The sequence below is a fragment of the Thermobia domestica genome, chromosome 5 (assembly GCF_964235325.1).
Source record: "Thermobia domestica chromosome 5, izTheDome1.hap1.1, whole genome shotgun sequence".
In the NCBI taxonomy this organism is placed as follows: domain Eukaryota; kingdom Metazoa; phylum Arthropoda; class Insecta; order Zygentoma; family Lepismatidae; genus Thermobia; species Thermobia domestica.
The window spans coordinates 299,649,294-299,670,085 of NC_137458.1; the positions used below are offsets into that span (position 1 = coordinate 299,649,294).

The window sequence follows — 20,792 nt, forward strand, 5'->3', positions numbered from 1 at the left end:
TTAGCTCAAGAGAAGTTGGGAAGTGCTGAAGGAATGTCATTATCGCCAACCGATTTCTCATATCGAAAAATTTTCAGGACTTATATCCTAAGTATATGCCTTAATGTGTTTTATGTACACCAGCAACTAACTGTGAGGCGGAAAGATCATTTTCCACACTGTCAAGAATCAAAAACTATTTGAGATCTAATCTTTTTTTTAGAAGAGACTGGTTCATCTAGCTGTTTTAGTCATCGAAAATGACTTGACTGTTAACCTTGATTTTGATGACGCTATTAATGATTTTGACAATGTCAAAGTAAGCTGTAAGCAGTTTTGATACACAAAAGTTTCAGAAACGTCATTTTGTAAATTTTTAGGTACAAGAATATAACTTTTTATCTCATTTAAGATTGTTTTATATTTTACCGTGTTTTACACCATGTAATGTTGAATAGGTTTGGCAGAAGCCAGGCAAGTTTTAATGAATCTGCTCCAAATGCTGGCCAGGTATAGGAATTTAAATATATGACATAAAATAAGTAATAAGAAATAACTAGTAATAGTAATAATTATAATTTAGTAGCAAATGTAAAAATAATATTTTAAGAAGTGGATCCAGGAGAATGGAAGTTTTGGAAAGCGATGCTACTGGTATGGTTAGGGCGGCAATTTCGCTAGGGATCCATGGGCGCAAAACACGGAAATCCGGCCCTGTCTATGCAGTCAGTAAACCAACAGAGTAAAAGAACTGCACTGGTTCCAAGAGTTTAAAGTCGTGTAGATAATTTAAATGTATGCTTGTCGTGTACGAAATTTCAAACAGTTTTGCTCATATATGACTTCACTAACGCTCAAGAGAGTGAACACAATTATATATTCTTACCTGGTATATGAATATTATTGTGTTTCTTCAACGGAACTCCTCGCACAAAACCATACAAACTAACAATTCTATCGCACTTAGGATTCTGGCGAATTGCTTCTGGTGGTGTTATGTCTTCAAACCTATCAGCTGAAAGATTTAAAAATAAGAAAGAAAGAAAAAAAAGTATTATAATCACCATTAGAGCATTAAGGCTAGTGACTATGACGTCAATTTGAGACACAGGCTACAATAAACGAAAATTTCTTTACATGTATAAATTCAAACAGTATGGTGAAAAATTAAATAATTCGATGAGGGCTATCAGAGTAGAATACGGACGAGTCATGGATAAAGAGAATGGTTCATTGTGAAATGTAGTATGAAACAAGGCAGTGTTCTTGCTAATGCACGCTATATGGTAAACATTCTAATTAAAACTATCCTCGTATCCCTCCCCCAAAAAAAGTTATATTAAACTATTTTAACCCTCTCTGTAATTTTTATCAGTATCTCCTCTCGCACTGCTATGTTTATTATTGATTGTTAATTCACGTGGGGAGCACATTCTTGAACCACAAAAATTAAGAATATGAAGAAAAACTCTTACAATTTACAGAACTTCCCTCATCTTCACTTTAGGGCTTTTTGGAATATATCAGATGTTCTAAAAATGGCGTCCACAAACAACACAGCGCTATTCTTCAGGTCAAAATAAAGGGAAAGTCCTATATAATGGCATACCCTCTACGGCCTTCTTCAGCCGCTGCAGAGAATACAAAATTTCACTATGTAGCAACATCGCAGTTTAACTTGGAACCATTAGCACTGCTCTAAGAGTCCCTCAAGCAATTACATCGATTGTTATGTTAATAAGTGGAGATAGTGTCAACGTCTATCCACTTTAACTACCATCTGAAAGGAATCGATGTAACTATTTAATAGACTGATAGAGCTTCTCTGTGGTTCTATATCTGCGACGAGGACTCGAAAGGTATATATATATATATATAATCTTTATTTTGACTTGTAGAATAGTGCTCAGTTGTTCGTGGGAGCCATGTTTAGAATACCCGATATATATATATATATATATATATATATATATATATATATATATATATATATAAAAGCATTTAAATGGTAAAAATATTATGTAGAAGGCATGGCACTAATGACTGTAGAAAATTTGTGCAATATTTTTTTCTTAGGAAACCTTATCAAGTGAAGACGTGGGAAATTCTACAAAATATTTACGGGTTTCCTCTTCACATTCATAATTTTGTATGGTTCAAGTTGTTCCCACCTGGATTAACTTTTTTTTTTTTTTTTTTTTTTTTTTTTTAAAGGGGATACAAAGTTAGTAGTTAATTTTAACGCAATGTGTGTTTTTTAAAAATATTCAACGCTTTATCAAAGGCATAGTTAAAGAAGAGAAAGACCAAGAGGATAGTTCATATGTCCATATTCGCTTGACAATGTGATAATTCGCGAAGAAACTGAAAAAGTACAAAGGAAACTGGATGCTTGAGACAAATGGACAAAAGAATATGATCTTCATATGAGACAAAAGAAACAAGAAGGTTTCGTCATTTCAAGAAACACAAGAACTGTTCTGGTTCAAAATTTAATCTGATCTAAAATATTATTTTATCAATCGCTTACCTGGAACAGAATATGTTCATGCAAATAAGAAGTCTTCCAAGGCAACATACGATATTTAGATAATCTCTATGATAATCTCTTAACAGTAGTCCACCAACACATAAATTAAACTTTCACAAGCTGAACCATTATATGTATATTCCAATGATTCAAGAATAAAGTATCAACCACATTAGTTTCTTATACAACACATATATATATAGAACCCTCCACTTTTTAGTCTTTACTGTAGCTAATAAACAACTTAGTCAAATCTTCCATATAATATATAACTACATCATATATTAAAATAACTTTGCAAGCCTCTACTGACTTACGGACCAATGGTGAAAAACACTACCTTGTACAATGGAATTATGCACATAATAACTTACCTAAAACGTACGGATGCGTTGTCCTCCACTGCAAAGGTCTAAATTTCATTACAGATATAAATCGTCCTAAATTCCGTATTTCATTCTTTAAATACTCGCCGTGAAGCTGACCAGAGAGATAAAACAACTTTGCTCCCTGGTAAACCTCGGTCCAAAATCTATGCTTCAGCAGCTTCTTCGTTTTCTTCAGTCTCTTATTGTTCTTAAATAAGTCTAAATGGGTGAGAACGCCCATGACTCTCGGAAAGCCATGAATCTGAAATAGTAATAATAATAATAATAATAATAATAATAATAATAATAATAATAATAATAATAATAATATTTATTTCAGTGCCACGAACAGCTTGTTGGCAAAAATACAGCACATTGTGTAATATCAGAGCAATACATTACAATGGAATAATAAAACTAATAGTAATAGTACTAATAATAAATAAGAAAACGAGCACCAATATAAAACACAATGTAGATAAAAGTTAAATAAGCAGAAATAATTCCTTGTCAACGCTGTAAAAATTGTCAAGCTCTTTATCTATCTAAAACAACGAAAAGCTAAGAACAATATTCTTAAAATTACATTTTAGCTTAATGTTTTTAAACGTCGTTCTTCCTTATACACAATGTCAGATCTATAAAATTTCCACTTGCTTAATACAGTAAGTCTAAATTTATATGCTTAAAGAATCTGTCAACCTTTTTAAAATTTTACATTTTCAATTCAGAGGAACTAAAATTGTGCTATTTCTTATGCTAGGATTTGATACTTTAAAACCTATGTTCCATAAACAGTATTCACTTATATAAGCATTATCTAGTACTTTTTGCATGCATACTTTGCCAAAATGTTTTCTTCTGTTCGTAAGACTCTCCAAACTCCAGTAATCATCCCAATATTCATAGCTATGTGAATAGTAGCTCATTCTCATCTTAAAACACAGCAGTCGAATAAAACATTTTTGCACAAATTCTATCTTGCTTGTCAAAATTTTAGGAACACTGTTCCAAATTACCGAACTAAATTCTAATTTCGGCCTTACAAGTAATTTATATAAATATTCATGTTTTATCTTTTTGAAATACAGGCCACTGTTTAAAATTAAAACCTACTATCCTTCTGGCACCTTGTACAGTCCGCAGCAAAAAATTTGCAGCATGAGCATGTAAGTTTATTGTGAAACGACGAAGTCTTTTATTCCAAAATAAATGTGCAGGGGAGGACCCGAGACACCCCGACCTCCTGGCGTGATTCGTGCCACTTAGACATTATGTTGATTCCTTGCACTGTTAGGTGTAGTTTCACAATAAATTTACATGCTCATGTTGCAGGTTTTTTGCTGCGGACTGTACAATACACTTTATGTGGTAAGAAAACTTTAACTGACTGTCAAATGTAATTCCTAGATCTTTAATAATGTTTACTTTTCTATTTGTACAATAATAATAATAATAATAATAATAATAATAATAATAATAATAATAATAATAATAATAATAATTTGTTGTCCATGCGCTTGCAAAGACATATTCAGATATGACAAAACGATTACAAATTGAACCTAAATGCACAACTAAGAGTTCTTCCTTCCTAATCGGAGGTCCCACATTCAAATTCCGTGATTAACTATTCTGACTGTGTTTTTTCCTGTATCATTACGCAATAATGAAATAATAGCGGGTAAAAACAAAAGCAGGAAACACTTTTGAATGTTGTAGTGGTTGCAGGAAGGGACATCACAATTGGTAAATGCGTTGAGTGCGCGAAACCTTTTGTCAAATAGTTAGGATCATCATGACGAGGGACTTACTTGAATTTGAAGTAGGTAATTTTGAACAGAAATAAGCAAGATAACATACCAATTAAGACGGGAATTTGATAAGAAACACGATGATTAAGTTAATATTGTCATAAAAGATTTGCGCCGTTGGTTTTAAACACTAAAAAGATAATGACATTCGAATATGATGTTGGCCATCCTAAAATAAGTGTTTATAGCAAGTCCACATTGAAGAACACATAAACCAATCGTTTTACTTAATAATCATGAACACGGAAGAACATATCGTCGCATAAGAATCAGAGGAACGTAACTCCATTTTCGTAGGTTTACAGGCGAAAGGACAAAAATTTTATTTTCTTGGAAAGATGTGTTTTTAATAAGATGGTAATGAGCTACATTATAACAGATGATCGGCAAGAACAGATAGCTTTAAGTTTTACGTCCCACGGTTATGCCGGTTAGACTAAAGGAAAAAGAACAGATAGCGTTACGTTCCCTTTACACCAAGTGGGGCTTTCAAAATTATGTTCAAAAACGAAGAAAGCGAAAACCGCATTTTTGGAGTTACGTTCCTTTGGTTCTCATGCGACATCTGGTGCACTATTGGCATAGGCAAATCATGCACGATTCTCCGCTGGTGACGATAAACGTCCTGGATTTCAACTAAATACAGACAGTCCACGATATGGTTCCACAAGTTATTATTATTATTATAAGTTAGAATATGGAAACTGGTCTCATTTCATGGTTTGTCAAGTGATCTAACCTCCAAAAAAGTATTTATCCAACAACTGAGAGAGATAATTTACAAGGGTATCATTGCATCGTCACACTGAATATATATGGAAAGCTACTGTTTTTATTATTATTATTATTATCTTGCACCGTAGATTCCCAGTCATGCCCAACGGACAATAATAATCTGTTATCGTGCTTTCAGTGCTGTAGGCCCACTTTGATTTCATTCTCATATTATTATTTATAAAATCTTATCAGGTAGAGACAGGGTTTGCCCCAGTGGGCCCAGCCCGAAAAAACCCACCGGGTTTTTTTGGGTTGGACCCACCTGAAAAAACCCATCTTAAAATCCACCTGGGTTTTTGACTTTTTTGTTAGTGTATTATTGGTACAACTAAGGTGATCATATTGAAAGTTATTTTTATCAGATTTTAAACTTTCTTTGGGCGAATTATATGCTTTCATGTTAAGATAGACAACAATATTCAACATAAGAACTTTATAAAGCCCTAAATGCACTGAATGAATGAATGAAGGAATAAATAAATAAATAAATAAATAAATAAATAAAAACCTCGCCTTAGCTTGAGATAATTGTAGAACAAATAAATGTGTAGATTATGCTTATAGCCTATTTGAAGTAAAGTAAGCGATTGTATATTTTAGAAAATACTTTCCGTGAATAGTGTGTTTCCTGACTCGGCGTCGCTGAGGGACGTTATCCCTCATACGTTAACGGGTTTAAGGTCATAGGTGCCGGTACTAACAGTAAATATGTAAATACATTAGTAAAACTATTAGTATTATTTCTTACCTTTGATGGTAACAAAAGTATTCAGTAAAATTTGGTTTTCGAACAACAACAGTTAAGTTCAGTCATTTGTTGCTAGCCTTCAAATCAGCATTCTGTAGAATCAACACTAGCAATAACATAAAAATTCTTGTCAAAATTAAGAAGCTTAATGCTCGGAGCTCCGAAAACTACGTAACGCTTACTATTTCAAGTGCTGCATTCAAACGTCAGTATTAATGGAAGTTTCGATGTACAGTAAAGCAAGCTGCATTTTCAGGGAAAACCCGTCGTGAAAGAAGTGTTCGGAAAATTCCCACAATTGAACCCACAAAGCATCGAAAGTGAATACTTCAACAATAAAACTATTTATTGTACACTGGAAGATATTTAATTTCATTTATGACATTTTGAAACATTTACTTTAATAAAATATGAATTATAGGCCTATGTTTGTTAATTGTTTTAAATTAATTTTCGGAAAAGAACGGTCTTGCAACAAGTGCTCGGGTAATTCCCGTAATTGAATGCACAAAGCATCGAAAGTGAACTTCAACAATAAGACCATTTATTTTACGTTGAAAAATATTTAAGACATTTTGATGAATTATGTCTTTGTTTTAAATTAATATAGCTATTTGGTATTCATATTTGGCGAACGTCACTGAGGCTCCTAGGATGACTCGATCTATATTTGTTCGTTTGTCTGCCTTGACCACACAGTGTTCAACTTTCGGTCTTCTAAATTTTCAGGATACAAACCAGAGACACTCTAAATTTTCTGTTTAGATTTTGGCAACATACCAACGTAAAATTACAAAATGGCGCGCTTTCTTTTTAAAAAATAGCTGATATCCACTGGCGAAAATCCCGGGGGGATTATGGGAACATATCCCCTACAATCTTGGAACTATCCCCCTCAATAATCAAATTGGAAATGTGTCTTTTTGGAAGAAATGTGATGATTTGTGCTCAACTGTCACAAAGGAAAGTGAGATGAAATTGATACCTCCCAGAATAAGCCTCAAATCTGACCGCCTCCCAATGTTGAAGACAACTCTGCTCCCCTACCCATGTTGTCCCGGAGTCGCACACAGGGGACATAAAATATGACGATATTATTATTGCTTTACAACTTTAAAATCAGACTGGCAACATTCAAAACTGTTTACAGGGAATGATCATATTTGGATCATCCCTTGTAAACAGATTTCAATGTTGCCAGTCGGATTTTAAAGTTATAAAGCAATAATAATGTCATATTTTATGCCCCCTGTGGAGGACGCCGGGACCCCGACACGGGTAATCATCCTCAGCATTGTTTTTCGCCTTGATAAATATTTTGTACATCGCATGTATATATATATATACATATATATACCGTCTTACCCGTACCCCCAATGTTGAAGACAAATTTGCGCCGCTGCTGATATGCACGCTACAAAGCGCAATTTTAGGTCTTTCAAGTTGAAATTTTCAAAGTAGAAGCACGAGAGACTAAATTAGCTGTATATATTTTGGCGGCATAAAATTTCAAAATGGCGGCCATTTTTCAAAACAGCGGGTATCCATGCTACAAGGTGCAATTTTCGGACTTTTTAAGTTGATATTTTGAGGATAGAAGCACAAGACATTCTAAGTTTGCTGTATAGATTTTTTCGGCGATCCAATATAAAATTTCAAAATGGCGGCAATTTTTTCAAAACAGCAGTGAATAGAAAGTTGTTGCAAGTTGTGACAGTGACACTCATGAATTGTAAATCATATTTTAACATTTTTACCCCAAAGAGATTGAAATATTTCGAAAAAACCCAATTAAACCCGAAAAAACCCACATGGGCCCAGGTGGGTTGGGTTTTTTCAAAAATACCCGGGTTTTTTCAAACCCTGGGTAGAGATTTACTGTGCCGGGTTGGTAACACTGCAAACAATACTTTTACCACCGACCCGAATAACCAACACTTTCCTTACTTTTCTTTTTCTTTTACAGTTCACTCCTTTCAGTAAGATAGACTTTCCTTGGCACTCTGCCAACTAGAGGTCTCAGCCGAATGGGTAAACAGTACACGCTATAACTCGTGTGCATGAGTTTGAAATTCATATGAATAAGAAGCTTTAAAAAACTCACAATTAATTTTACTATATTATACCATATTACTACCATTATATTTTATATTACTAGTTACTTTGACTCTAATTAGAAAATCGACGTCTTACCTGGCATATGTTAAGAAATTCAAAGATCTCCATCTCAAAGCCAAAGGAAGCGTCTACCAACAGAAGAACCAAATCAGCTACTTTGGCAATGTCAATCATGCAATTAATATCATTATTACACTCCATTATGGTCAGACGTCTTTTCTTGCCTGCAATAAACAAGTTACAATACGTAATTAAAGTAACTTACAATAACTAACATACTTCCGCACTTTCTATTGTTACATAATTAACCTTATAAATGGCGAATACCTTTGTATATCAAACAAAATACTATATTAACCCAATACAAATTATTCTCTTAATAACTCGTCAACTTCGTGTAGACCAGTATATGGATATTCGTCAAACAACAGCAATATGTATGTAAGTCATTGGGTTTTTCTAGTGAGTACTCTACCGGCCTATGTGCTATATTGCTTGGTCTATTTTAGAATTCTATATCGTATTACTGGCTACTGGCTTGTGTTGTACTGCATGACTTTCTTCTCCTTTGTTAGCCGTGTTCGATTTACTCAGTCCTAAAGTAGGTTAGATTATATTGTATGAATTGTAATCTTAGTATTTTTTGTCTTCACTGCATTATTTATTAAAATCAGTGGTGCTACTCAGCAGGTTCGCACCTGTTCCCCAGAATCAGTTGTTAAAATTTCTCAGGTTCCCAGAACGTCTCTTACTCTAGATTCAGTACTTACAAATAATAATAATAATAATAATAATAATAATAATAATAATAATAATAATAATAATAATAATAATAATAATAATAATAATAATAATAATAATAATAATTCTTTAGTAGTATTTTTTCTGAAAATCAGTAAACAAAAATACAGATGTTATATGAAAGAATGCTAGTCACTATTGCTAATATAATATTAATAAATAATAATAATAACATAGTAATAATATTAATACTAAGTTAATTGATCACAGAGCCGGTTATTAAATAATTTGAATAACACCACTGACTAAAATCATAAGCGTAAAATACTGTAGTTTGACCGTTGTTGAAGCTTTGTTTCAAATTAAGAAGTAGAAGAGCTACTTATATCTATTTTCTAGAGTTTTGTACTTATTGGAGAGAAAAAGCAGGTTTTATAAGAGATACGATAATACAGGGCTCGAAAAATGTTCTTTTGACCTAGGCACCAGATCTGATAGCTGTGTGCCATAAAGTAAATCCAATTTGATACTTTTGTCTTAAATTACGGTTACTAGATTTAAAAAAACACTGTCTGCAAGCTTTTCTCAAAGATAATAGAAATTTAGGAGAACGCAAATGAAGTTTTACAAAGCAGTAATGTATGTTTTATGTCCATGTACATCTCTTGTAGTTTGAGTACTGAAATACACATTGTACACTTTTCTGGATGGACCAACATCCTTTAATGATGAGCCATTCATGTTATGGTTCAAGGTAAATTGAAAACTGAACTTTATAAAACGAATTCATTATAATCAGGGCCGGATTTAGCATTTTTGCGCCCCTAGGCTCAATAATTTTTTCCGCCCCCTAGTCTGGTTAAAGTTACTTTCCTAAAAAACCTTTATTAAAAAATTATATCAGGCCTATATGTTAATTGCTTAAACATCACTCCACGATGTAATTTTATCATTGCAAGTTTTTTGAGGAATTTACTTGGTTCTGGGCTTAACAAAATACCGTCAATGTATTAACAAAAGATTGGTGAACTTTACCAATAATTATTTGTTCCAATGAACTTCAAAATCAGAATGCTTTATTAGCCTGATTTTTTTTAATCAATTCAAAAAATATGTTAAGTTATGGCTATTTATTTTTATTTCTAGATATTTTTATTTTCTTTCTCTCGGCCGTGCGCCCCCTGGGAGCTTGCGCCCATAGGCCCGGGCCTACCGGGAAATCCGGCCCTGATTATAATTTGTTTTTAATCCATCCAAGCACATAAAAATTGTCAACGGGCAAGTAAAACTTGGAATACTAACATTAAAAAAAGCATCAAACTCGTATTTCCAGTAACTATGGCGATCTGGTGCCCGGAAATTTTCGAGCTCTAGTTTCATATACGTGAATAATTTCAATTGAAGTAACTTATATTGGGTAGAGCACCGTTAAAATTTGAAAACTGAACTGGTAGAGCACACGCTACAATGCTACCACCCACCTACCGTCACCAATTTAAAATTATATCACTTTCATTCACACAGTATTAGTGTGTCTCTCTGACATTGATTAAGGTTAGGCTTAAGAATTAGATTTCTGGGCTTTTAGCATCGAAGGCCACATTAGCCCATCTTGTATGTCAGACGACGTTCCTTAGGGAGCATACTATCCAAGGAAGGAAGGAAGTAGATTGGGCCTTCATGTTAGGTACCATTTGCCTGGTGTGATGAGAAAAACTCAAGGAAACCTCACTCGAGATAGCTGGCCTCAAAAAGCTTTACACACTTTTTCGACCGAATGTCCCCACCTGGAATCGAACCCGAGACTTCTCGCACCAGCGGCGAGAGCTTTAGCGACTACGCTAAGCAGAGCCATTCTCTGATACTGGTATGTATAATTTTGCAATAGGAGCAAAAACTGTTCAACTGAACTGGGAACTGAGACCACGTTATCCTGCCGCTATGCTAACAACTAAACTATCCAGACCGCTTCATGACCGCTCAAGCATTTTTCATTCTGAAAATAGGTGTTCATGCACCGAAATGCATGGCACTAATGGCGATTGTATGTATATTGTATATTGAAGTATATTGTATGATTACACAGTAATGTAGAGTTTTTATCAACTTATGAAAGTATGACTGGTTACGTGATGTTGGAAAATATTTCGAAAATACTAAATATCAGTTAATTCTGTAAGAGAGAATTATGCAGAGAAAATGGTGAAGTCAGAGATCCGGGTTTGATTCTCGGCCCAGTCGAAGAATTTTTATATAATTTCATTAAATTCTCACGTATAGAGGAATAGTAAAAGAAGAAATAAATTGTTTCTTCCATTTACCATACAATATACATTGGTCTCTCAAATTGATTTGTCCTTCAGTAAACATAATAAAAACTAACATTTCAAATAAAATCATTTTCATATTGTGATACTAACCTGAAACTATTGTTACTGGTCCTTTGATGTTTGTAAGCCTTTGTCTGACAAAGTTTTTCACCAGACATTGAATTAACGTTGTTTTGCCAACTTTCGGAGGCCCAACCACAGCGACAACAATCGGAGGAGGCTCTAAAGGAGTTCGATCAATTAACGGAATGTGCTGTTTCTTAGTTGTTAGATCTTGTTTCCTGAAAAAGAAGGTAATGTTAGAAAATTACAAATAATTTTCTAAAACGTTTCAGCTCCTTTTATAAATTTCTTACCGAAAAGAAAGAAAAAAAAGTCTCTACGAATTTTTGTGTACTTGTTAAATCATTCTCTTATAAAAAGGTGCACAAGAAAAGTGGACCTACTTTTATACCTCAGAATTTAATCTATTTACTAAATAATTTCGATCCTCTCAGAGATCTGGATCATCATAGTTCTGACTGCGCATTCGTGTAACTAAGCACAGTGTCTTACAAAATAAAACACGAGACCCACCAGAGTATTCCGAAAAGCACCTAATTAGATCACTAGTTTGGAACTTTTAACTGTCCAGTAACTAAGTTTAAAAGAACATAGTGATCTTTTTATTTATTTATTTTGTTGCTGTTGTTGAAAGTTTACAATAAGGCTTTGAAACATTTATTATGATTCTACCTATTAGGACTCTGGCAACACAGTCAGAAATTGGAGGCGATCAAGATTTCCGAGGATCAAAATTATTCAGTAAATAGATGAAAGCCTGAGGCACAAAGATAGGTGAAAGTTATATATTTTGTTCCAGGACCTCGAAGAAATTAATTTAATCAATATATAAATAGCAGTTAAAAAAAGATCGTCTAGGAGTATTTTTTGAACAAATTAGTTTCTTGAAGTTCCTAGAACAAACTATATAACTTATTAGTGTTGAGTTTAAAAAATGCACCTTTTTAATCTTTCAGTATGTGTTGATAAGTTACCTTCGTTCTTCCTTATAACTCATAAGCAACGTACACAAGAATATCTTATAATTTAAATATCTATTTGGTCACATAATTTCACTGGAAGCTGAAGCAATTACAAATATGACGAATTCCCTTATCAAGATGAGATAAAAGCCTAATACTACTTGATGAAGAATATTCGAAGAAACGCATTTAGTACACATCATTCACTTGGCATTTAGAAGAACATTTAGATGAATAAAATGAAATCAATTCAATTTCCCTTCTCATCTGATGAATGATTTAGCGAAAGCCTTTATAGCTTAATTTCATTTGTGTTCAGCTATAATGGTTTTACTACTCTCTAATAAGTATGTACCCTGCTGCCCATGCCCGTTTTGGATTCTTATGTTCCAACTAAGAATCACAAAATAAAAATACCTGACTGTTCACTGTATGATTACACAGTAATGTAGAGTTTTTATCATCAACTTATGAAAGTATGACTGGCTACGTGATGTTGGGAAAGTATTTCGACAATACTAAATATCAGTTAATTCTGTAAGAGACAATTATGCAGAGGAATTTCAACGCAACTCTTTAATCTTTTACGAATTTCGAAAAAAAATGTCCGTGAACACTCTTGAATAAAAATTAGACACTCATGTTTTATGTGCCCTGGGAATCATAATAAGATTATTATATTTTTGGTATGATTTCGACAATCACTTCTGTTGCCTTCAACAGCCGGACACTAATGAAGAACTTGGGTTTCACAAATATTTTTACGTTACTTAATTCAGTCCTTTCTTCACAACTTCTTAAAATGTTAGTGATCACTAAACACACAAACTTACAGTGATGAGAAACGACTGGAAGCTTTCAGAATGTGGGTATGGAGAAGAATGGAGCAAGTTGGCTGGGTAGAACGGAAAACGGGATGAGAGAGTGTTAGAAATGGTGGGGGAGAAAAGAACACTTTTAGATATTATTAGGAAGAGAAACTGGTTGGGACATTGGCTAAGAAGGAACTGTATCATGAGGAATGTTTCAGAAGGTAAGGTGGCAGGAAAGAGAGGGAGGGCGCGAAGGAGATTACAATTAATTAGGGTGGATTGATTTAAATCAGTCTGATTTAAATCTCTTGATTTTTTAAATAAAAATCGTTGATTTAAATCAAATTCCGAAATGGATTAATTTAAAATGAAAATAAGTAAAATCCCGTTTCTTTTCTGTTATTTCGATTATGGAAGATAATAATCATACTACAATGAGACTCAAATGTATGTACAGCACGCTACCAAAACGAGTGTCATGCAGGGGATGATTAGGGAAAATCCCGTTTTGAAAGGGTAACGGGAGAATCCAACTTTCTTCTCTTCGTAACATAGGGTTTTTAAATCGTTAACTATTCCAACGGGGAAATCACCATCGACATTGAAGACAAAAAAAAAAATTTATGTGCGTGTCTATTTGTTTGTTCCCATGTAATAGGGGCGTATTTAGAGGGGTCTGATCCCCTCTCCAAACCTTAATTCTTTTATATTTTATAACTTCAGGGGAAAGGGCTAATCGGGTTTCAAGGATGTAAACAGACTTTGGGGGAGATGACTGAAATTCAACTTAAAAATGTAGAAGAGACTATGTAGATTCTATATTCTAAAAGCAAATTGTCTTAAAATGGATGGAACATGCTCAGAAAAAAACACGAAACATTAACATTAATGTCAATGGAAAATCACTGAAAACAATTCTTCCGCTTATGTCAAAAAAAAAAAAAAAACTAAAACGGGAGATGGCTGAAAGTAACTTATGTATAGAACAGATTATGTAGATTCTACATACAAAACAGAAATTGTCCTAAAATGGGTGGAACAAAGTCAAAAAATTCACGAAACTTGAACATTAAAGTTGATGAAAAATCCATTAAAATATGAGGTCGTCCACATATTTCAAAAGCTATAATACGGAGATGGTTAATTGAAAGCTTATTGCAAAGACATAATGAAGAGCTCAAAAACGATGTAAAGTAAATATGAACAAAACATTGTCAAAAGTCAAGTTGTTTGACTAAAATCAACAATAATGATGAAGTATGCATCTTCTTCAAATTGCCCAGGGTGCCCCGTGCAGAGGTTGTGCCTGAAATATCTCACATCTTGATTTGCAATATCCAGACTCGATTTAGAAAGCAACGTTAACTTTTGACCTGATCACATGACAGTCTGGTGCTTAAGACAAACCGGATAGGCTTTTTATGTGTTTTATATATATTTTGTGCCGCAAGCTAGTTCCGATTTTTTAAAAATATGCCCCTGTTAATATCAGTAACTTTTGTGAAAAAAAAAAAGTGTTATGTTGATAAGCATTGCACTCTTTTCCTTAGTGCTCAAGAAACAGGGTTTGGAATTGAAGTAGGCTAACGATTGGGGATTAATTCAAAATTCAACTCCAATACTTTCACTTAAATGGCATAACTGACATTTAATACTAATTCTTAATGTTTTTTCTTTAGTTCACGAGTTGTATTATACAAGAAAGATTTGATTTAAATCAAAAAAAAAATCAACAAAAATTATTATTTTTTTAAAACATGATTTTTCCCACCCTGCAATTAATGGACGATAACAAAAAAAAAAAAAAAAAATCGTACGTGAAGACGAAGAGGTTAGCGGAAGACCGTGGAGCATAGAAGCTTCTTAGTTACGGCAAGTGATTTGCCAATAATGGCAGAATACCTATGATGATGATGATGATGACACGCATTAACTTACAACTTGCTAATGCCAATATAAAAACAATCCAAGACTACTATTTTCACATGCCTTATATAGTTTGAAACAAACCGTGTGTAAAAAATAGTGTCTCGGACTGTTTATATATTGCTGATGTTAGTATTTTCTATATATATATATATATATAGGTACTATATTAAATTATATGTAAAGATCTTTTTGAACCTAAAGCTCTTCATTTACGCCAGCTGTTTATTGATTGGAGAACAGACCAGCCAAACTGAGGCAAAGGATGAGGTAAGGTAGGCCTGAGTGCATTGATCGTGTGCCTCAAACGTGCTCGGGTGAGGATGAAGTACGAAATCATGTTCCATTGTTCACAGTTTCCTTCCTGTACTGCGCCTTGGTTTGACTGTCCCGTTCTCAGGTCAATATGCTGATAGTCTTAATGCCTGGCTGTCGAAGGCAACAGGACTGGTTGCCGACATCATACAAGTATATAATCATTTGAATACCATTCGCAGGAAACACAAGAAGGTGAATGTTAGTTGTCCTTACTAATATTTTATTTATCGGGTGCCATTTTTAGAACACCTGATATATATATATGTATTTTATATATGTGATGTGTATTGTCATTTTTTACAGAGCCAAAGAAATTCCCATGTTACGGTGTTAGGATTAACGTTTATATATTTAAACTCCCTTACCTCCTAAATCGCCTTTCCGCCTTGACTGCCGAATGAAAACTAAAAGCTTTAGGGTTTTTCTGTTTGGCCGTGAGCTCCTGTACATGCTGCTTCTTTGCTTTCTTCTTCTCGGCTTTTCGACCTACAAATCACACAGAAATTATAACGAAACACGAATATCATACTTGAACTTTATGACAATTAAGAGAATCTATCACTCATCTCTCTGCTGCAAAGAAAATCAAAGTACAAACACAACTGGACAACCTTACCCATAAGAGTCGACTATTTTTCTCATTTATAAACCAACAGTTTCTGTTTGGTGGAAGAAGATTAAAATATGGAACGAGTAAAGGCTTTTGTTGTTCAAATAAATAGAGGTACATTCCATTAAGAGTAGACCGTTCCCAATTTTCAAGTTAGCAAGCGAGGAAGGCGAAAGAGCACAGCAAAAAACGTGACCTGCCAGATTCTCGTAAATGCAAATGGTCTACATTCTCAATAGCAATAATTAATATTATTACTACTTTTAACATTGAAAAAAAAAAAAAAAACTAACACAAAAAGAAGCATATACATATGCGGTTAAAAACTGCAAACAAGTCGCAAACAATTATAAAAATGAGTGCAACAATAGAAAAAAAAAAAAAACGACCTTTGTATCATCTAAACAAAGTGGTTCATGTTGAATTATATACGAATTAGAACAAAAGTATCTAATCTGCCATTCTATATTTGTAGAAACTGAAAACCGCTTACAGGAATAGGATGTGGGGGAGTAAAGAACGTGAGAATGACAAACTATGTAGTGAACTCAAAGAGAAATACGACAGCCAAGAAAAGAAGTGCTCAAACTGTTATCGTGTACATTCAAAACTCTATATGAGCTTTCTTCTTCTCAGTCACGCCCTGTCCAAATTTCTATTCAACATTAAAATATAATATAATAACTTTGTCTAGTACGCAAGTAATTTAAGAGAGAAGGTTTCTTTTACCCTCTCAAATTAAAAATTGTGAAGAATCGTTTACAGTCGTGTTTAACCAACGAAATGCTCCTTCTTCTAATGTTAATTGCAGATAGATGCAATAGTCAGACGAAGTAACAAATTAAAATTAATTATTAAAACAAGCACAGTTTAATTTCAAGGGCTATCAATGTGCTAATATTGTATTGATTGTGAAATATTTTTACGATAATAAATAAATAAATATAAACCGCAGTTAACGAAGTATATCTACATTCTGTAACTATAATTCATAAATAAGCTGAATAGAATAATACCACTTTTATATCTAGGTAGCATTGCCTTTCGTTGCTGTTTGCAATAGTAATATGAACTGCATTAAATAAAGATAACAACCGTGCTGAACAATACTTTTTAAGTCTAGGTGTAGTTTTGGCGCAACACATTTAGGAAGATTTACAGGTAAAATTCAATACTTTGCATGAAAAGACATGTTTAACAGGAACAAATTTCTGCAGGCGACAGAATTAAATACAAAGTAATACAGTTGTATTTAAGTCTTAAAAGTGTAGTTACTTGTGTAAAATCATTACAAGTGCTTTACGACGGATAAAATAAGTGAGTGCAGATGAAAGATGCCTCTCTTAGTTGCTATTTTCCACCAGCAGCATATTTCTGCACTGTGTACAGAACCTGTATTTTATGTTTACAAGTGGTGTTCTAGTATGAAACCATGACAAATCTAGTGAAAGTTGTATCATTGCCAAAACCCACTTCTTCAAACTACCTTCGCTTGCACGCACACCCACCATCGCTGACGCACCTGTTCCCTTTGTCCCTTCGGACGTAGGTCCACCAGCTTCGCCCTGCCTGAATTACTTCGATAACATTCGTGCTTTTTCAGTGGCCACGTACCACAGGTTAGTTTGTTTTCTGCACTGCAGTTGTTATGCAACACATTCGGAAGCCGTATTTATACGCAAATCATGAAAGAATTTTAATTTTTCAACAATTACTTCTGGGTGGGCCTCTTGAATTTTATCTGTGTTAAGTGAGATTTTTTCATTTCAACCAATGTAAAAGTTTCAGGGGACAATACGAAGGAAATTAGTGAAAGAACTATAATTTTTCTACAACTATTTCTAGCGGTACGCCAAATATAAACCTGTACGACTTTTTTATTAATTTCCCTAACCATGACATAATATTTATGATGATAAACGGATGGAGAGAGTGGGGAGAAGGCAAGAAGCTATCAGCGCCAAGGGCCCTCGACAGAGCCAATCCGGGCCTGACTGAAAGCATCTGGGTGTTCTGGGCATGGACTGTGTTGTGTAGTAGATACTAATCTGAGACGGTAAAGAGAAGATGCAGGACTTCCACATCAGTCAGACTTCTCTCTGCATCTGCACCTCTGGAGGACAAAATGTACGAAAACTTCGTAGTTTGCTCCATTTTTCAAATTACGGACGCTATTTTAAACGTATACAGTATGTTTGTTTAAATTATAACGTACCTATTTAATATCAAGTATATACGAGACGTGAATCTACAGCTTCAGGTAGAATCCGAACCACGGTACTGCGTTCAATGCTTTCCCACCGGGTATCAAACCCGAGACCATGCATATTAAAGATGCACGAACTAGTCCCTAGATTAATGAGGATGCGTACAATTATATTATGACGAATTACGTAACAGTATCTCTACATTATAAAGTAATTACTTTTTACAGCAGTAGCATTTCAGCTTCCATGTTTTAAGTCGCCTTGAAGGTTAACTGCTGTATCGCCGGACCAATTTTAGGAAATTTTCCAGATAAATTGGAGAATTTGTTTTGGTTTGTGAGGAAGAGGGAGTGAAAGTCAAATAGTTGAAGTTAAGAAAATACTTGCTGTTGTTAGTTATGTAAGCGGCACTATATGTGGAGGTAGAAGGAATTCTTTGGCGGAGAGGTACACTTGTTATGATTTATGGGATTGGTAATGTGGAAATGGTGCGTGTATCAAATCTTGTTTGAGTTTTATCGAGTTTTACGAAAATAAGGAGAGTCAGTTGTTGAAACTGTGTGAAAGGCATTGTCTGCTAAACAGGCGAACAGCTTGTCCTAAGTGTAGAAACGAATTACAAAAAAGAACATCCAACCAACCTAATTTAGTACAATTTTTTGGATGGTATTTAGTATCTCTCTCAAAGCTGTGCAACACATAAGCCACGCATTTTACGACATAATGTTTTTCCACTATCCTCGTTTATGAGTAAACCCACCACCGCTGACGCGCCTGCTCCCTACGGACGCATCACACTCGCTCCGCTCGGCCCTGACTCGATTAGATACCGTTTGTGCTTTTTAGTGGCCACCTAGCCCAAGCTGGTTCGTTTATTACGCACTACTTTTTACACTGTACATTCACACTGTATTTCCAACAATAATCACTACAAAGTGACCCAGTCACAACCTAGTATCTTGGAGGAGAAACTAAGTAGGCTTTTTTCCCTTCTTGATCAATACCAACCTTGTATTTCCTATTCTAGAATTTTTAGCGCTCAACAGTTAAATTTTGAGTAAACTTTACAATACATAATCCAGTTGTGCATAAATAAGTAGAATCGCTTTAAGATGGATAGTAGAGTAGGGTTAGTTTAGGGTTAGAGAAGTTTGGACACCCTTTATTAAAATTAATAGTGTAATTTCTCGAGCCTGCGTAAGGACACAAACGAGAGGACTTTGTCAAGTGTACCTAATTTTCTTAACTTACCTGAATGTCGTTCTCTATGTTGTTTCTTTTTCTCTGTGATATCCTCAACTTCACCTGCCATTGTGCTATCAGTCCACTCTCCAACAGAACTTAAGTGCAAGTACAGATTTCTGATACCAAACTTCGCATTTTAATTTCTCCTTCCTGTACGCAGCTTTATGTACATTTACGTCATTTCTGGACTTATTAACCTATTGAAAGATTTTTTGAAAATGGGAAACTATAAAATCTGCTGCGAATTACTCGGACTTGCAACACGTTTATTGATACTTGCACTTAAAATCCCCTTTACTATGTGCACTGTGTTACGAAGCTGTAACTTTACAAAATCAATATGTTTATGGCAACTTTATATTATTTTCTCATATGCACGTATTAGTTTAAAACCACAATTAACATATAACCAGCAATAAACTACGTAAAATTAATCCACGTGACATAATCCACTCCACAACTTATAAACACGCACTTCGACTTCACTTATTATCTGTACATGGAATCCTGGGAAAAGAAAAGCCTGTCTTTGAGGTTTGCTATGTCGGTCAGTAGATGGCAGTTACAATTGCGGAATCGTGTATGATAGCATCTGACATCTGCTAACAGTATTTGGAAACTTTCAGAGTACGACTCAATAGCAGGCAGTGCAGTAATGCTAGTTTGAGGGAAATTTTCCGCGGCGTAGGGAGATTTAGCAAAGATTTTTTAAGGAGGGAAAATGGGAAATTTTACGAATATGAGATAAATTGTAGGGGAATTTAGCTTTTCAACAAATGTTATGTTACTAGAATATGTCTATCTGATCTGTGCCCTCGGAAAAATATGCAAACTCACCACTTTCTGACGGTGGAAATCCTTCCTATGCTTACGGAAAATAAGTGAATGATCTTTGCTGTGTTGCCAAGTTTGTCATTCAATCTTTTCGTCTTGTAAGCTAGTTAGAATGGCTAAAAAGACAGAGCACAGGGAAGTCCGTGAAATAATTCATTGTAACAACGGTTCCGCATCTAACAATTGAAAGATATCGGCCGCAACAACTTATCCCTCCTCTTTCGAGAAAGGTAAGGGAAAACACATCGACAGCAGCGCCAGAAAGGGCACAGTTGAAATAAAAAGGCTCTAAGCATGCGGCAATATGATGAAAGATAGTGGTATTCTTTTCAGAATCCCACACATAAAGTGATTTTTTTTTTCACAAGCCTTCCACGACCTGGCTTGAGGATGTCATTACACAAGATAAC

The 20,792-nt window shown here is 34.4% G+C and overlaps 1 protein-coding gene across 1 annotated transcript in view; it reads right to left on the minus strand.

Moving 5' to 3' along the window:
- Positions 1–20,061, minus strand: part of LOC145686739 (ribosome biogenesis protein BMS1 homolog) — a 67,352-nt gene extending 47,291 nt beyond the window's left edge. The window contains exons 1-6 of the mRNA XM_081760363.1: positions 19,555–20,061; positions 15,852–15,972; positions 11,496–11,686; positions 8,410–8,558; positions 2,884–3,139; positions 866–994 (exon numbers count right to left, since the gene is read on the minus strand). Coding sequence (XP_081616489.1) covers positions 866–994; positions 2,884–3,139; positions 8,410–8,558; positions 11,496–11,686; positions 15,852–15,972; positions 19,555–19,615 — 907 coding nt within the window. The 5' untranslated portion in view covers positions 19,616–20,061. The remainder of the gene's footprint in view (positions 1–865; positions 995–2,883; positions 3,140–8,409; positions 8,559–11,495; positions 11,687–15,851; positions 15,973–19,554) is intronic.
- Positions 20,062–20,792: the final 731 nt, after the last annotated feature.